We start from the raw sequence: 16,130 nt of genomic DNA, 5'->3' as shown, positions 1-16,130 counted from the left end.
ATGGAGCACCTACCTAGTTCCCCATCCTGGGGATGTAGCAGCTAGCAAGATACAGCCTGAACAACCCAGTCTGGGAAGAGAAAGGGATAGAAAAGCAAGCTGATGACCACACATAAAGAAATGAAATGACCTGGGACTTCCCTGATAGTCCAGTGGTTTAAGACTCTGCGCTTTCAGGGGCTTCTCTGGAGGCTCAGTGGTAAAGAATCCGCCTGCCAATGCAGGAGACACGGGTTCCATCCCTGATCTGGGAAGATCCCACATGCTGTGGAGCAGCTAAGTCCATGCGACACAACTATTGTGCCCTGGGGCCGGGGAGCTGCATCTGCTGCGCCCGAGTGCCCTAGAGTCGGTGCTCTGCAACAAGAGAAGCCACAGCAACGAGAAGCCCAGGGATCGAAACTAGAGAGAAGCCCCCACTTGCCGCAACTAGAGAAAAACCCGGGCAGCAATGAAGACCCAGTACAGCCCAAAATAAATACATACCAAAAAGACTTTGTGCTTCCAATGCAGGGGGCTCTCAGGGAGCTAGTAGGGTAGGAATGAGGAGACAGTGTGAGTATGAGGTCCCTAGGGGGAGATCACGGCATCTCTCGAATATCCCGAAGGACAGTCAAGGAAATAAGATCCCACATGCCATGCAGCACGGCCAAAAAAAAAAAAATTTTTTTTTAAAGAAATGAATGGAGAAGGAAATGGCAACCCACGCCAGCATAATTGCCTGGGAAATCCCATGGACAGAGGAGTCTGGTAGGCTATACAGTCCATGGGGTTGCAAAGAGTCAGACATGACCTAGCGACTAAACAACAACAACATGGATTTGTCAGTTTCTGTCATATGAGTACTGTAAGAAACTAAATCATTAAAAGCATTATTTGTGATTAAAAAAAAAAGAGAAATGAAATGACCTAACTGCTCATCCATGGGGAGGTGGGCAGAGGAACAATGATACTGCCAGGCTCTGGATAGGCAGATGGGGTCAGAAAGACAGGGGTCCATAGCCTCACGGGGAGGAAAGTCTAGGTGGTAACAAGTGAAGCAGCAGATGTTTTGACCATTTCTGATTTAAACTAGAGCTGCCCCTAACTCGGCAAGCTGGCCTATCTACCCAGTCTGGACCTGCCCAGGCCCTTTGTCTACTCTCTCTGCTGAGGTCAAACATTCCTGCCCTGGACCCAGGAGGCCCAGCCACGGCAGGCTAACCCCCTCCCCACCCCAGGCCAACCTCTGGTCACCGGCTCAGGCTTAATCCCCCATCCGGGCCTGGGCCTCGGAAGTGATGAGTCAACGCGAGTCGGCTCTGGACAAACACCCTCCTCCTCCCGGCCCTGGGGTCCCTGCTCCACGCCCACCCAGTCCATCCTGTTCCCGAGTCAGGGCCCAGCCTCTGCCGGCCCCTGGGGGTGACTTGGAGCGGCCCTTGCCAAAGGAACTTCCTGCAAGTGCTGGAATAGTCTGTCTTCTCAGCACGAGCCTCACGTAGCTGTTGAGCACTTGAAATGTGGCTCGTGCAACTGCGTGTTTAATTTTGCTGTTTACATTTTTTATTTACATAAATATATGACATGTTCATATCCGTTTCATGAATTTAAATAGCTGCCTGTGGCTGACGACTGTCACATTGGGGTGGGGGAGCAGTCAGTGGCCTGGAACCATAGCCTCTCCCCAAGGCAGGGGCAGTTAGGGCCTCCGGGATGGAGCTGAGGGTCCCTTGGGGTCTGTTGAAGAGGTCAAGCTCAGCTTTCCGTACCCATGGCTTAGCTTTCCATTCATCCCTAGCCCCTTAGTCTGACCCAGCGTGGCAGGCAGAATCATCACCTGAGCTGATCTCCTAGCATTGGAGTGCGGGCTCCAGCATCGAGGGCCAGCCTCCCTCATCCTTCCTAGACTTCTGACTGCCTGCACTATAGTTCTGCCCACCCCCCCGCACCTGGTCCCTACACCCCTCCTCCGGTGAGGGGGCAGAGGTCACATCTGATCTGCTGAACATCCTCACCCAGGTCCCCCTGAAAATAGAGCTTGGGCTCAGGGACTTGGCTTTTGGAAGGGACTCTGGGGCACAGGAGCAGGGAAGTGGGTGGAGAGCATATGCCAAGGGCAGCATGTTGACTCAGGGTGGGGTCCTGCAGTGGGCTGCTGGTGGCCCCCCCGGAGAAGACCAGTCCAAGTCCTATCCCACTGCAACCTGGGAACGCGAGTTCATTTGAGAAAAGGGTCTTTACAGATGTAATTAAATTAAGGATCTCAAGATGAGATCATTCTGGATTTTGGGTGGGAAATGGCAACCCACTCCAGTATTCTTGCCTGGAAAATCCCATGGATGGAGGAACCTGGCAGGCTACAGTCCATAGGGTTGCAAAGAGTCGGACATGACTGAGCGACTTCATTTCCACTTTCACTTTCACTGCAAAATCCCATGGACAGAGGACAGATCCACGGGATCACAAACAGTCGGACACGACTGAGTGACTTCAATTTCACTGTATCCAATGGGGCTTACCAGGTGGAGCAACTGGTAAAGAACCCGCCTGCCAATGAAGGAGACATAAGAGACGTGGGTTCGATCCCTGGGTCAGGAAGACCCCCTGGAGGAGGGAGAATCCCATGGACAAAGGAATCTCGGGGGGGGCTAAAGTCCATAGGGTCACAAAGAGTCAGACACAACTGAGGCGATAGCCCACATGCACTGCGTCTGATGACAGATGTCTTTGTAAGAGACAGGCAGAGGGAGGCTGGAGACAGAGACATGCCTGAAGAGAAGGCCATGGGATGCCTGACTGTGGCAGAGATGGGAACGAGGAAGTTTGAGGAAGAAGGAAGTGGCCCCCAGCCAAGGAACACGGGCTCCAGAAGCTGGAAAAGGCAAGGAAACGGATTCTCCTCTTAGACCGTCCAGAAGGCACTCAGGTGGTCAACACCTTGACTGTAGCCCAGGGTGACTGATTTCAGCTTCCAGCTTCCAGAATGGTAAGATAATACATTTGTGTGTGTTTAATATTTACTGATTTATTTGGCTGTGTTGGGTCTTAGTTGCAGCATGTGAGATCTTGTTCCCTGATCACGGATCGAACCGGGGCCCCCTGCATTGGGAGCTCATGGGTTTAGCTGCCCCGATGCATGTGGGATCTGGATTCTTCACCACTGGACCACCAGGGATGTCCCCATTTGTGTTTTTTTTTAAAGCCACTAAGAGTGTGCTGATCCGTTACAGCGGCCGTGGGGAATTCACACATGGGGCCCTTCTTCCCTGCCCCACAGGGGACTTTGTCTGTCCTACCATCCAGATGACTTTGGGCCAAAGGAAGGTCATGACGGAGGTGGGAAAGAAAGGTGCAGGGGAGTGGGTGTCTCCTTCCCCTTCCATTTCAACACCACCCTCTCAACAGAGTCTCGTGGGAAATGGACTCTCTCTCCAAGCTGGCACTATTTAGCACTATTTTGTTTTATCAACTTCTCCAATGAGGTTTTTTTTTTATTATTATCGTGATAAAATATACATAGTATGAAATTTACCATTTTAATCATGTTTTTAGAGGTTTTCTTGATGTGGACCATTTTAAGTCTTTTTAAAAATTTTTTTATTTATTTCTTATTTTTGGTTGTGCTGGGTCTTCGTTGCTGAGTGGGCTTTTCTCTAGTTGCAGTGAGCGGAAGTTACTCCCTAACTGTGGCTTCTCATCGTGATGGTTTCTTGTTGCGGAGCACGGGCTCTAGGGCACAAGGGCTTCAGTAGTTGCAACTCATGGACTCTAGAGCTCAGGCTCAATAGCTGTGGTGCACCGGCTTAGTTGCTCTGAGGTATGTGGGATCCTCATGGATCAGGGATTGAACCCACGTCTCCTGCACTGGCAGGAGGATTCTTTACCACAGAGCCACCAGGGAAGCCCCATTTTTATTTAGAAAGTCTTTACTGAATTTGTTATAACACTGCTTCTGTTTTATGATTTGGCTTTTTGGCCACTAGGCACATGGGATTCTAGCTCCCTGACCGGGGATTGAACCCACATCCCCTGCCCTGGAAGGAGAAGCCTTAGATCTCCAAGGAAGTCCCTTAACCATTTTTAAGTACAAGTTCAGTGGCATTAAGTGTGCTCAACACTGTTGTGCAACCCTCACCGCTATCTACCTCCACGACTTCCTCAAATTTCTCATCTTGCAAAACTGAAACTCTGCACCCATTAAACATTAACTCCCCTTCCCCTGCCCCTGCCTCCCTCCCACCTCTGGCAGCCACCCCTCTGTGTTCCAAGCCTGTGAACCTGACGACATGGAAGTAGGATCGTGCAATATCTGTCCTTCTCTGTCTGGCTTCTTCCACTGAGCACAATGTCTTCAAGGTTCATCCACGGGCCTTTCCTTCCTTTTGAAGGCTGAAACATTTCCACATCCTCCCCATTTTAAAGGGGGGGATAATGCAGCCACACACACTGCTGGAACACTGGGAGGTGACAGGGCCAGAACATGCACACAGGCCTGTCTGGACTCCGGCACCCGCCGCCCACCACCCTGCTACCCTGCCCCCTCTCAAGGGCCCTGCGACTCTGCTAGGGCATCCTACCTTCCCTTCCGCTTCCTCTCCTCCTCGCTGAGAGCTCCTGGGCTCCGACACTTTTGCTCACCTTTGGACCCCGACTCCACATTCAATGCCTGCTGGAATCCCAGAGCGTTTGTATGGAAGTGACCAGACTTGGGGGTGGGCTGGGGGTTGAGGTGAGTGGGGTCTGGCTATGCAGCCCTCTAGGTCAGGTTCCCCTCCCCTTGCTTCCCTCCTCCAACTCCTGCTGACCCCAGATTCAGCCTCTGCTCCATCGAAGCTGCCCAGTGACCAGGACAACCACACAGAGTTGTGCAGGCTACAACCTGCACATCCGTACATGACCACCCTTGCCAATGACCCTGATGGCCCTGGAGGTTCCCCAGTCTGGGAGGTCTCTGAGCTCTGGGGAGGAGGAAGAAGGAACAGGATTAGAAGCAGCCCCAGGACAAATGCAATGTGATGCAGAAAGCAGACTGAGGATTGCCAGGACTGGGGGAAGGGGAGTAGGAAGGAGTGGCTGCTTTGATGGGTATCAGTTTTCTTTTGTGGTGATAAAAATGTTCTGAAACTAGATAGCAGTGATGGATGCACAGCCTCGTGAATGCATGAAAAGCCACTGAATTGTACACTTGAAAATAACTTAGTCCTCCTGTTCTCCAGCTGGGTGCCACTCCCCAGTAAAGTCTCTGGCTTTGTCAGGAAAAAAAAAGAGAGAGAGAGAGAGAAAGAAAGAAAATGGCTAAAACTTGTAATTTTCATGTTATTCAGTTCAGTTCAGTTCAGTTGCTCAGTCGTGTCCGACTCTTTGCGACCCCATGAATGGCAGCACACCAGGCCTCCCTGTCCATCACCAACTCCCAGAGTCTACCCAAACTCATGCCCATTGAGTCGGTGATGCCATCCAGCCATCTCATCCTCTGTCGTCCCCTTCTCCTCCTGCCCCCAATCCTTCCCAGCATTAGGGTCTTTTCCAATGAGTCAAATCTTTGCATGAGGTGGCCAAAGTATTGGAGTTTCAGCTTCAACATCAGTCCTTCCAATGAACACCCAGGACTGATTTCCATTAGGATGGACTGGTTGGATCTTCTTGCAGTCCAAGGGACTCTCAAGAGTCTTCTCCAACACCACAGTTCAAAAGCATCAATTCTTTGGCGCTCAGCTTTCTTCACCGTCCAACTCTCACATCCATACGTGACTACTGGAAAAAGAAGAGCCTTGACTAGACAGACCTTTGTTGGCAAAGTAATGTATCTGCTTTTAAACATTTCACGTTATTATCATTTTTTTTTGCCATGGCATGTGGCATGTTCCCTGACAAGGGGTTGAACCTTGAACCCTGCAGTGGAAGTGCAGAGTCTTGACCACTGGATGACCACAGAAGTCCCATTATGTGTACCTTATCTCACACACATACACACACGCGCTCAACTGCAGGGAGATATTCAAAGATGTGAGGTAGTTCCTGGAGTCTTCAAAACCTGCCACAACAATAGGCAGATAGGCTCGATCATTCTCTCAGGGCCAGTAGGAAGCAGCAGGTGGAGGCTAAAGGTCCTGCCCCTGGGACTGACTTCATGCCCCAGTGTTCCCATTGGATCAGCCCAGCCTTTTGGTACCTCCTCAGGTGGCTTAGAGGGTAAAGCGTCTGCCTGCAATGCAGGAGACCTGGGTTCAATCCCTGAGTCGGGGAGATTCCCTTGGAGAAGGAAATGGCAACCCACTCCAGATTCTTGCCTGGAAAATCCCATGGATGGAGGAGCCTGGGAGGCTGCAGTCCATGGGATCCCAGAGTCAGACATGACTGAGCAACTTCACTTTCACTTTCAGTCCTGACCAGGGTGCCTGGATATCTCTGAAGCTCAGGCTGGGAAAATCACACCTTTCGGGTACTTCCACTGCAGCTCTGGGGGAAGAAGTCCTGGGTTTGACTCCCTTGCTAGCTGTGTGACCTAGGGCAGGTTACTCAACCTTTCTGTGCCTTAGTTTCCTTGTCTTTAAAATGAGGATTAACAGAGTTTTGACCTGAAAACGCTGCTTGTTTTAATTGAGGTATAGTTGGTTGTTGTTCAGTAGCTCCATGTGACTCCGTGGACTGAAGCACTCCGGGCTCCTCTGTCCTCCACTATCTCCTGGAGTTTGCTCAAATTCATGTCCATTGAGTCAGTGATGTTATCTAACGATCTTATCCTCTGCCGCCCTCTTCTCCTTTTGCCTTCAGTCTTTCTCAACATCAGGGTCTTTTCCAATGGGTCGAGTCTTCGCATCAGGTGGCCAAAGTATTGGAGCTTCAGTTGCAGCTCTGCCAATTAATATTCAGGGTAGGTGTAGTTATAAAAGATAAAATGAACCATTTCAATGTGTACAATTCAGTGGCATTCAGAGCATTCACAATGTTGTGCAACCGCCGCCTCTATGGAGTGCCAAAACGTTTTCATCACTACAGGGGCTATTTTTGAGGATTAAGTGTTTGAATGTTTGTAAAGCCTTAGAACCATGCCTGGTATGTGCCTGCGCGCGCCCTAAGTTGCTTCAGTCTTGTCTGACTCTTTGCGATCCCCAAGGACTGTAGCCCGCCCGGCTCCTCTGTCCATGGAATTTTCCAGGCAAGAAGACTGGAGTGGATTGCCATGCCCTCCCCCGGGGGATCATCTCGACCCAGGGATGGAACCTGCATCTCCTGCATTGCAGGTGGATTGTTAACCTCTGAGCCACCACGGAAGCCCCTTGCCTGATTCTGCACTGTGCCAAGTAAGTGCTCAATAAACGGTAGGGAGGACGGATAGAAAAACAGTGCTGTGATAGAAGCACGTGGCAGGTGGTGCTGTTACTGATTCTTTGCTTTGGCTGGAGGAGGGGGGAGTTAGGCTCTCCCTCCCCTCTGGGCCCCATTTTCCACTCTGAGCTGTGCGCACGCACCTGTCGCACCCCTTTCCCGCCTAACCCCCCCTCCCCGCAGTGGCGTCCTCACGGGTTGTGGGCAGGGGCGGCGCTGACTGTAGCCAGGAGTCCCGGAGCCTCCCTGCAGCCTCAGGGCCTCTCCTCTGCTCCTCGTGGCTTTTCTTGCTCCCACTCCTTGCATCTCTCACGCCCGCTCCTGCTCCCCCAAGCCGGCACCTTCTGTGGCAAAGGAGACACGCGTGGAGGTGACCCGGAAGATTCCGTCTGGGCAGAACACGGTACTGGGAACAGCGAGCACGCCCCCCATGTGGGAGGAGCTCTTGAGAGCCGACCTCCCCCACTTATGAGCGCCCCACCCGCCTCCTCAGGGCCCGCAAATCCTCAGCGTCCTGAAATCCCAGCGCTGGGAATGACCTCCAGCACTGCCAGGCGTGTCCACTTTGAAGAACCACTCGGAGAGTTTGTTAAACAAGCAAATTCCTAGGCTCTTCCAGCGGTGCCCGGGAATCTGCATTTCAACCTTCGCCCAGCTGGGGAGTGGGGGGGGGGGGGCGGTCTTCGGAGCTGGAGAGTTTGGAATCGATCGCTCCGCTTTTTCCTTCCAGGATATCCTTTATCCTCTAGCATCCCATTCTGTGCTTACTTTGTGCCAGCTAACGGCAATCGTGCTGTAACAACAGGCAACCGAGTGAATGCTCACTACGCGCCCTGCAAGACGCCCAGGAGGAGATGGGGGTTTCCCTGATGAACCCTGGATACCGCGGTGCACCTCGGGGCTCCCATCTCCCCCCGACCGTTCCCCTTCGTGGCGACTCCAGGAGCCATGGACTGTGCTGCCATCTTGTGGCAGACATGGGACCTGGGGCGCTCCTTCTCCATTCTTGATGTTCAGTCGCTCAGTCGCGTCCCACTCTTCGAGACCCCATGGACTGCAGCCCACTAGGATTCCTCATTCTTCACCATCTCCCGGAGCTTGCTCAAACGCATGCCCATCGAGTCGGTGATGCCATCCAACCATCTCATCCTCTGTCGTCCCCTTGTCCTCCTGCCTTCAATGTTTCTCAGCATCAGGGTCTTTTCTAATGAGTTGGCTCTTTGCATCAGGTGGTCAAAGGATTGGAGCTTCAGTTTCACCATCCTTGAAAAACCCTAATCAAGAAAACATACTGGGCACCAATGTGCCAGGTCCCCAGTAAGATCCCATGGACTCTGGCCAGGCACATGAGTAAGACAGATAAGGTCTCTGCCCTTGTGGAGCTCACAGTCTCCTGGGTCAGAGCTACAAAGAGATAAAATGAAAAAGTAAATAAGATGATTACAGAGTGTGACATATGCTAGGAAGGAAGCTAGGGGCTGGTTATCACAAAGGGCAACAATACATTTGCTAAATAGAGCGCTGTCTCCCAGTACACCCTCTCCCTGCCCAGGACTGTGGGTCACGCAAGAGCAGGCTAGCCTGTCCGATTTCCTCTTGCAAATGGATGAAGTCACACAGGGCTGGCACACACTAGGTGCTCAGTACATGTCAAACGAATGACTACACGGAAGACGTGATTGTCTAGAGCCAGCCTCTTGGCTCCTCCAAGCCAGAGAGGGAGAGGAAGAGGGGAGCTGTGGAAGGGATGCTGGGTCTCCTGAATCCTTCAAAGGCCAGAAGGGTTTGCGTGTGAGCTAAAATGAGAATGAATGATGGGGGAAACTTCACTCTACCAGTCCACCGTGTATTAAATTGTACCCTCACTCTGCTGGCTTCTTGAATCCCTTCCCTGGTTATTTTTTTCACGCTGGCATTTCTCCCCATGACACACAGTATTGTATTTGTCTTATTTAATGCCTCTCTCTCAGGTGGTGGTAGCAGTAAAGAACCCACCTGACAATGCAGGAGACATAAGAGACGCAGGTTTGATCCCTGGGTCAGGAAGATCCCCTGAAGGAGGAAAAACGGCAATCCATTCCAGTATTCTTGCCTGGAGAATCCCATGGACAGAGGAGCCTGGTGGGCTACAGTGCATGGAGTGCAGAGTTGGACACGACTGAAGCGACTTAGCATGCACACACACACACTCCCCTCACTGAGAGGTAAACTCCACGAGGGCAAGGACTTTTTACCTGTTTTGTTCACTGAGAACTCTCCAGCGCCTGGCAAATCCTGACACTCAGCAGGCGCTCTATAAAGCGGGCAAAGTGAATGAAAGATCCCCGGCGGGGTCAGGAGGGCTCTGGGGTGTGGCCAGTGGAGGGATTGGACTCAGAGCCCAGGAGGAGGGGGTTGCCCGTTAGGGAACTGGCCAAACGTGAACTGAACTGGGACAAGCCTGGCTGGGAGGGGCAAGGGTTAGACTGGGGGCAGAACGAGACTGGGGTTAGAGCCTTGGGGCGGGGTCTCCCTGGGGCTGAGCCACCGCTGAGGCTGGGTGCTTTAGGGGCGGGACCCGGAGGAGGCGGGGCCTGCATGAGGCGTGGTCAGTCTGGAGGCAGGGCCGAGGTGAAGGCGCGGTTAAAGAAAGATGTGTAAAATGAAGGGCGGAGCTAATACGGGGTGGAGCCAGTTTGGGGCGGGGCCTGTCCGGAGGTAAATCTGGGCGGGGCCGGGGCTGAGTCGGGGGGTGGGGGTGGGGGGTGGGGCGGGGGTGGAGCCAGGTCAGGACAGGATCTTCGCTGTCCTGGGTGCTGGAGCGCTCCCACCCAGCAGGCCCCTCCCAGACCAACCCGGATGGTGCAGGGTGTGCAAGACCCGACCGCCCAGGATCAGCGATCGCTGGCTCGGACTTCAGGGTCTGGCGATCGCGGTTGCGCCCCGCCCTAGGTGCTGCGCTCTGGGCCAGGCGGCCGCGGAGGACTCCGGCGGACTCAGCTTTGCTCAGCCCCGGGTCTGCGTCGCCGGAGACTCCCAGGGCGAGGGTGAGTTGGGCTTTTGGGGAGCTTGGATGTGCCTACGTGCGTGCGTTTGCATCTGTGTGTGTGCATGTGTGTGAACGTCTGTGCGCATCTAGGGAACTGTGCGTGTGGAGCTGGGTGTGTGTGTAAAGTTGAGTTCGTGTGCAAGGGCTCTCTCATGTGGGAGGGGAGTCGTGCATGTGTGTGCTTGTGTGGCAGAGGCACTGGTGAAGACCTGTGTGTATATTAGGGGATCTTGGAGGAAAATGGGAGCACAAGTGCAATGATTCTTGTGGGTTGCGTGGGCGAATGAACAGTGGGGATGTTTCCAGCTCGGTGGCTTTATGGGGGTTTACCGGGGTCCCCAGCATGAAGGGACGAGAAGGGAGGAAAGTTTGGGGGGTACTGATTGCTCCTGAGGATCGAGTGTGGTCTGGGGCATTGGGTAATGGGTGAGACAAGTGTTGGGGGTCTGACTGGAAGTAACTTGGGGTTCACAATGGCCCCCTTGCTTTGAGAGCTGGGGACGTGTGTGGGTGGGTCCAGAGGGGTGGTGGGCCTACCCCTGGCCAGGGGGAGCTGAGGCCCGGGCTCCTGCTTCAGCTGGAGGGAGCTGCTCCCTCACCAGTTGCCCTCACCCAGGCTCAGCGCCCAATCCTGCCTGGCCGGCTCCTGCCGCTGGTCCTTCAAGAACATGGTGCAGAAGTACCAGTCTCCCGTCCGTGTCTACAAGCACCCATTCGAGCTGGTCATGGTGGTGAGTGACCCCTGATCCCGGGGCCCCTTGTGTGACAGTTGGAGGGCCCCAAGAGGTCAGCCATGATGGGAAGGAAAAGGAAACCCTCAAACCCCTAGATCAGAAGGAATTAATGAGCTACTCCGCTGACCGGATGGGTCAGGCTTCTAACCAGGACCCCTCTGCCATCCCATCTTTTGCCACAACTTCTAGGACCCTTGCGCACTGAGCAAGACACAAGGTCTTTGTTTTCCTTGTTGAAGCTTATCTGTTATCTCAGTCTCCTTTGACAGAAAAAGGGTATCAGGGCCAAGCTGCTGTCGTCTTTTGTGTAGTGATAGTAATAATAATATTAATAATGGTACATATACAATGAAGATGATGACAGCAGCCATTTGTCCATGGTTTGCTAAGTCTTTACATACATATGTTGTTTGGTTTAATTCCCAATAGCTCTTATTATTCTCATTTTGCTCCATTACACTGACACTCGGACAAGGATGGTCTTAGGCTCGGCGGCGAGAAGAGGTGGAGCTGGGCTGGGGTCCACATGGGGGGACTCCAGAGCCTTGAGTTTAAACACAACACCCTCCATGTCCTCCGTCTGCTCTCACACCCCCTCCCCTCCCCATCCAGGGAGCTGAGACCAGGGGGAGGGGGGCACATGTGGGCAGGAAGGGTCTGGGAGCAGTTGTTTATTGGGATTCAGAAGGGCTGTGTGACGTAGAATTGGCTCCCGCACCCTCGGCCTCCTGGATCAGCAGTCTGAGCCCCTGGGGCCGGTGCTGGGGTCGGGCCGCTGTGGGTTTCCTTCTTGATGCCATCACTCTGGCTCTCGGAGCTTCCCTACTCCACAGATCAGGGGCGACGCTGTGGGGTTGTGATGAAGAGTCGATGAAAGAGTGCCTGGTGCCTCTGGCTCGGTGCCTGGCACATAGTAGGTGCTCACTAAATGCGGCTCTTCCTGTAATTATACCGCATGGTGTTATCAGTGATGATAGTGAAAGTGTAAGAAACGCCAGGATCCACTCTCATCCTCCTCATCCCATTCTTGGTTGCTTAATCCCAGCCGTTTACCCAACGACTTGCAGTGTTGGATAGAAGGCCCTGTGTGTGTCCTCCCCACATCTCTTCTGTGAATCTACCTACATATATGTTTATAGTCACGTAAAAGATTAAAAAGCATCATTAGAGTAATCATGCTGTGCGGTTATGTGTGGATGATGCCAGGTCAGGAAAGTATCAGGAGCAAGCCTGGGGTTTTATCGACAAGCTGGGTGACCTTGGGCAAGTTACTTGACCTCTCTGAGCCTACACTTTTCGTCTCTAAATTGAGGACTCATGTTGCTATTGTTGTAGTCCCTAAGTTGTGTCCAACTTTTCTGTAATCCTATGGACTAGCCTGCCAGGCTCCTCCGTCCATGGGATTTTCCAAGCAAGAATACTGAAGTGGGTTGCCATTGCCTTCTTCAGGGGATTTTCTCGGCCCAGGGATGGAATCTGTGTCTGCTGCATTGGCAGGCAGCTTCTTTAGCACTGAGCCACCCTTAGTATGTTTAGGATTCTTAAAAAAAAAAAAAAATTACTATCATTGCATTTTAACATAAAAATGTCCACTAATGTAACACTTAAGACTGTATTAACAGGACTATTGGAGGACTTCTCTGGTGGTCCAGGGGTTAAAACTCAGCGCGCCTAATACAGGGGGCCTGGGTTTGATCCCCGGGTTGGGGAACTATATCAAGAGCCCAGCAACGAAGATCCTACGTGCCACAACTAACACCCAGTGTAGCCAAAAAAAAAAAAAAAAAAGACTAGTGGAATACGTGAAGCATATTTCATCAGCTTTGAGTTCCACACATGCAGGCCGAAGGACTCAGTTTACTCCCATAACTGTTAATAATCTTTAGGTGCTGCTGGATAAATACTTGTGGGACAACAGGAAATAGACGTTTTCAGATATGTATTACCTGTATTGTGCCAATTTGTCATTTGTTTTTTGTTTTTTTTTTCAAATACTGTGTTACCTTATCTCCATACAGTTCTTGTTTGGCAAAATGGCCCCAAACTACCCCAACATGGGACAAAGCCACTTTGCCAACTGTTTACAAAACATCATTGTACCCAAAATAGTTGCATAACTCAACATAACTCGCTCGCTGTGTGGGCACAAAAGGGGTTTTCTGCACTTAATGTCGGTCTTTGTTTCTCAGCTAAACACTTGCCCTCAGTTTGGGTCAGATGCCGAGGAAGTTTCGGATGAACTTGGCTATTTTGACCACATCCGACTGACCAGACGAGCTGGCCTTTTGGTTTTTCTGTTTAACAAAACTGACTTGAGAATCAAAACGTCCCTTTGCAGATATTCCACCATACCACTGAAACTGTGTTCGTGGAATTGGTTATAAAATAATACTAAGGTAACCTTTCTAGACCCAGCATTAATTTTTTTAAAAATTATTTTTTCTCTTCCATTTCAAAAATGTAACTAATTCAATGAATGAGTGTCTCTCTCCCATTTGGGCCAAATTCCTTGACATGAATTCTGTTTCTGAAGCTTGGAATTCCAGGGACCTTTGCTTTTTCCTTTCTTGATAGCGTTCTGTATTATTGGGTTCAGAACAATGAGCTTGTATTCTCTCGGTAAGCAGAAGAAAACAGTTAAGACAATGGAGGCAGCTAGTATCCAAGGCTGGCAGAATCCCTGGTCCCTTTGAATGTGGGGTCCCTGGAGGTGGGGCGGGGTCTTTGTGGAGATTCTGGTATGGACACAAAGGCTGTGGTTTGGACGGTGGACTCTGGTTACCTGCGCTCTGAAGGTCACTCTCTGGTCAGCCTGTAGCCGGTACTGAATGATTTCCAGCTCCTCTGGGCTCTCCTGAATGGGCGGAGGTTATCAGTCAGATTCTCCAGGCTGGCCCCTGGCTCTGGGTTCTCACCTGTGAAATGGAAGTAATGAAGTCCCCTGCTCCTCAGAGGGGCTTCCCAGGTGGCACTAGCGGTAAAGAACCCGCCTGCCAATGCAGGAGACAAAAGAGACCCAGGTTTGACCCCTGGGTTGGGAAAACCCCCTGGAGGAGGGCACGGCAACCCACCCCAGTTTTCTTGACCTGGAGAATCCCATGGACAGAGGAGCCTGGCGGGCTGCAGTCCATAGGGTCGCCCAGAGTCAGACACGACTGAGGCAACTTAGCATGCATGCGCGCACGACCCCATAGCCTGGGCACACAGTCAGATATTCCAGATTCTGACTCTGATGTTCAGTAAACATCTGTGTGCCCGTGGCTGAGGCGGCTTCAGAAGTGACCTGTATGCCTCTTGTCTGTCCACTGCCCAGGGGTCCCTGTGGGGTTCAAAGCCCTGTGACTTCAGGTCATCTCAGATTCTGCAAACCTTAAGAAGGAAGATGGCATGGAGTAGAATTTCCTGGACAATAGGCTGGCTGATCCTGAGGAGGAAGGGTTATAGAGGTGAGGGCTGTCAGTGGCAATTGTGTTAAAATATTAAAGACCTGGACTTTTGTATAAACAGCCTGTAATTTAGCAAATGGGTTATTAATAAGGAGTAGCTCCTGAAGGTAGATCCTTGCAGCCCAGGTCAACAGACAGTTGCAGTTGAAATCATTGTTAGGGATGTAGTTTTAATAAAGCAGCAGGGGCCTTATTTAAATGTGTTTAAATTAGTTCCCTGGAGCCTGTCATCTGATCCCGTTGCTAACGGATTAAGGGAAGCAACATTTTCCACCCTGGATTGCTTCCAGGGCCCTGACCGGCTCCTACTGGGGCTGGGAGAATGGAGCTGATCCACTACAAAGTCATCTTCAGATTTCAGGGGGTCCTGAGATCAGCTTTCGGCCCTCATTCATTTGTGAATGCATGCATTAATTCACGCATGAATGCATTCCACAAATATTTATTGAGTTTCTATAGTATGCCAAGCATCGTACCAGGTGCCAGGGCTATAAAACAGTGTCATTCTTAGCACTTTTTCTGAAATGCATCATTATTCTGTTAATTTGCTTGCCTACTTGTTTACATGGAATTTGCTTGTTTGTTTATATGGGTCTTTTTCATTAGGCTTCAGAAAGACGGAGACCTTGTCTGTCTTGTTCTCATTGTTTTGACTTGGTTCTCCTGACAGGATCCCTTCCTGCCCTCACAGAGCTTGCAGTGTGTGTGTGTGTGTGTGTGTGTGTGTGTGTGTATGAGAGAAAGTCATTCCAGGCAATACCAGGTAGCAAGATTTGTGGCGGGGAAGAAAGAATAGGGCATTGTAGGAACACACAGGGGCTTTCCTGGTGGCTCAGTGGTAAAGAATCCACCTGCAATGCAGGAGCCACAGGAGACGTGGGTTCTATCCCTGGGTCAGGAAGATCCTCTGAGAGAGGACATGGCAACCCAGTCCAGTATTCTTGCCTGGAGAATTCCGTGGACAGAGGAGCCTGGAGGGCTACGGTCCATAGGGTTGCAAAGTGTGGGACACCACTGACGTGGCTGAGCACGCATGCACTCGGGAACACGGAGAAGGGCCCGTTGGTCAGCAGCCAGAGGCCTTGTAAGTCATCCACACTTTGCGGTGAGGGGTGGAGATGGGCAGCCTGCCTGCCCCTCTGTGCCAAGGCCTCTGGGACAGAACTTGTCTCTCTGAAGAAATGAAGGCGGCTTAGTTGGGCTTCTGTGAACCCACAGGGTTCAGTTCGTCCCTTCAAGGACGTTGGGAGATTTGGGAAGGTGTGGAAAGTGGGTCGGAGGAGGGGTTTTCATCCCGGAGGTGAGAGGGTGGGCTGGGGGTTTGGTAGGGGATGGGGCGGGGAGCAGAAGTGACCAAGGCCAGGTGCATTCCTGAGACACTTGGAAAATCTAAAACAGCGTTTCCCTCCCATCACCATGCTGACCTGGTGCTACATGTCCCTGTGTGGACAGAAGCCCACATCTTGCCGAGATGGGGGCCTGGTCTGCTCATCCTCTTCTAGGTATGCGTCTGTGAGGATGGGCCAACTTCCTGTTTCCTTCCCCTGAGACTGCCCCTCCCTTCCTTCCTGCCATCCTTCCTTCATTTCTCATTTCCCTCCCTCCCTCCTC

The 16,130-nt window shown here is 51.8% G+C and overlaps 1 protein-coding gene across 1 annotated transcript in view; it reads left to right on the top strand.

Moving 5' to 3' along the window:
* The first annotated feature begins 9,471 nt into the window (after window positions 1-9,471).
* SEC14L5 (SEC14 like lipid binding 5) overlaps window positions 9,472-16,130 on the top strand; it is a 36,543-nt gene continuing 29,884 nt past the window's right edge. Inside the window, exons 1-2 of the mRNA XM_043456472.1 lie at window positions 9,472-10,337; window positions 10,956-11,070. Coding sequence (XP_043312407.1) covers window positions 11,008-11,070 — 63 coding nt within the window. The 5' untranslated portion in view covers window positions 9,472-10,337; window positions 10,956-11,007. The remainder of the gene's footprint in view (window positions 10,338-10,955; window positions 11,071-16,130) is intronic.

Source organism: Cervus canadensis, chromosome 32 (assembly GCF_019320065.1).
Source record: "Cervus canadensis isolate Bull #8, Minnesota chromosome 32, ASM1932006v1, whole genome shotgun sequence".
Taxonomy (NCBI): domain Eukaryota; kingdom Metazoa; phylum Chordata; class Mammalia; order Artiodactyla; family Cervidae; genus Cervus; species Cervus canadensis.
This window is presented reverse-complemented; position numbering and strand designations above follow the sequence as displayed.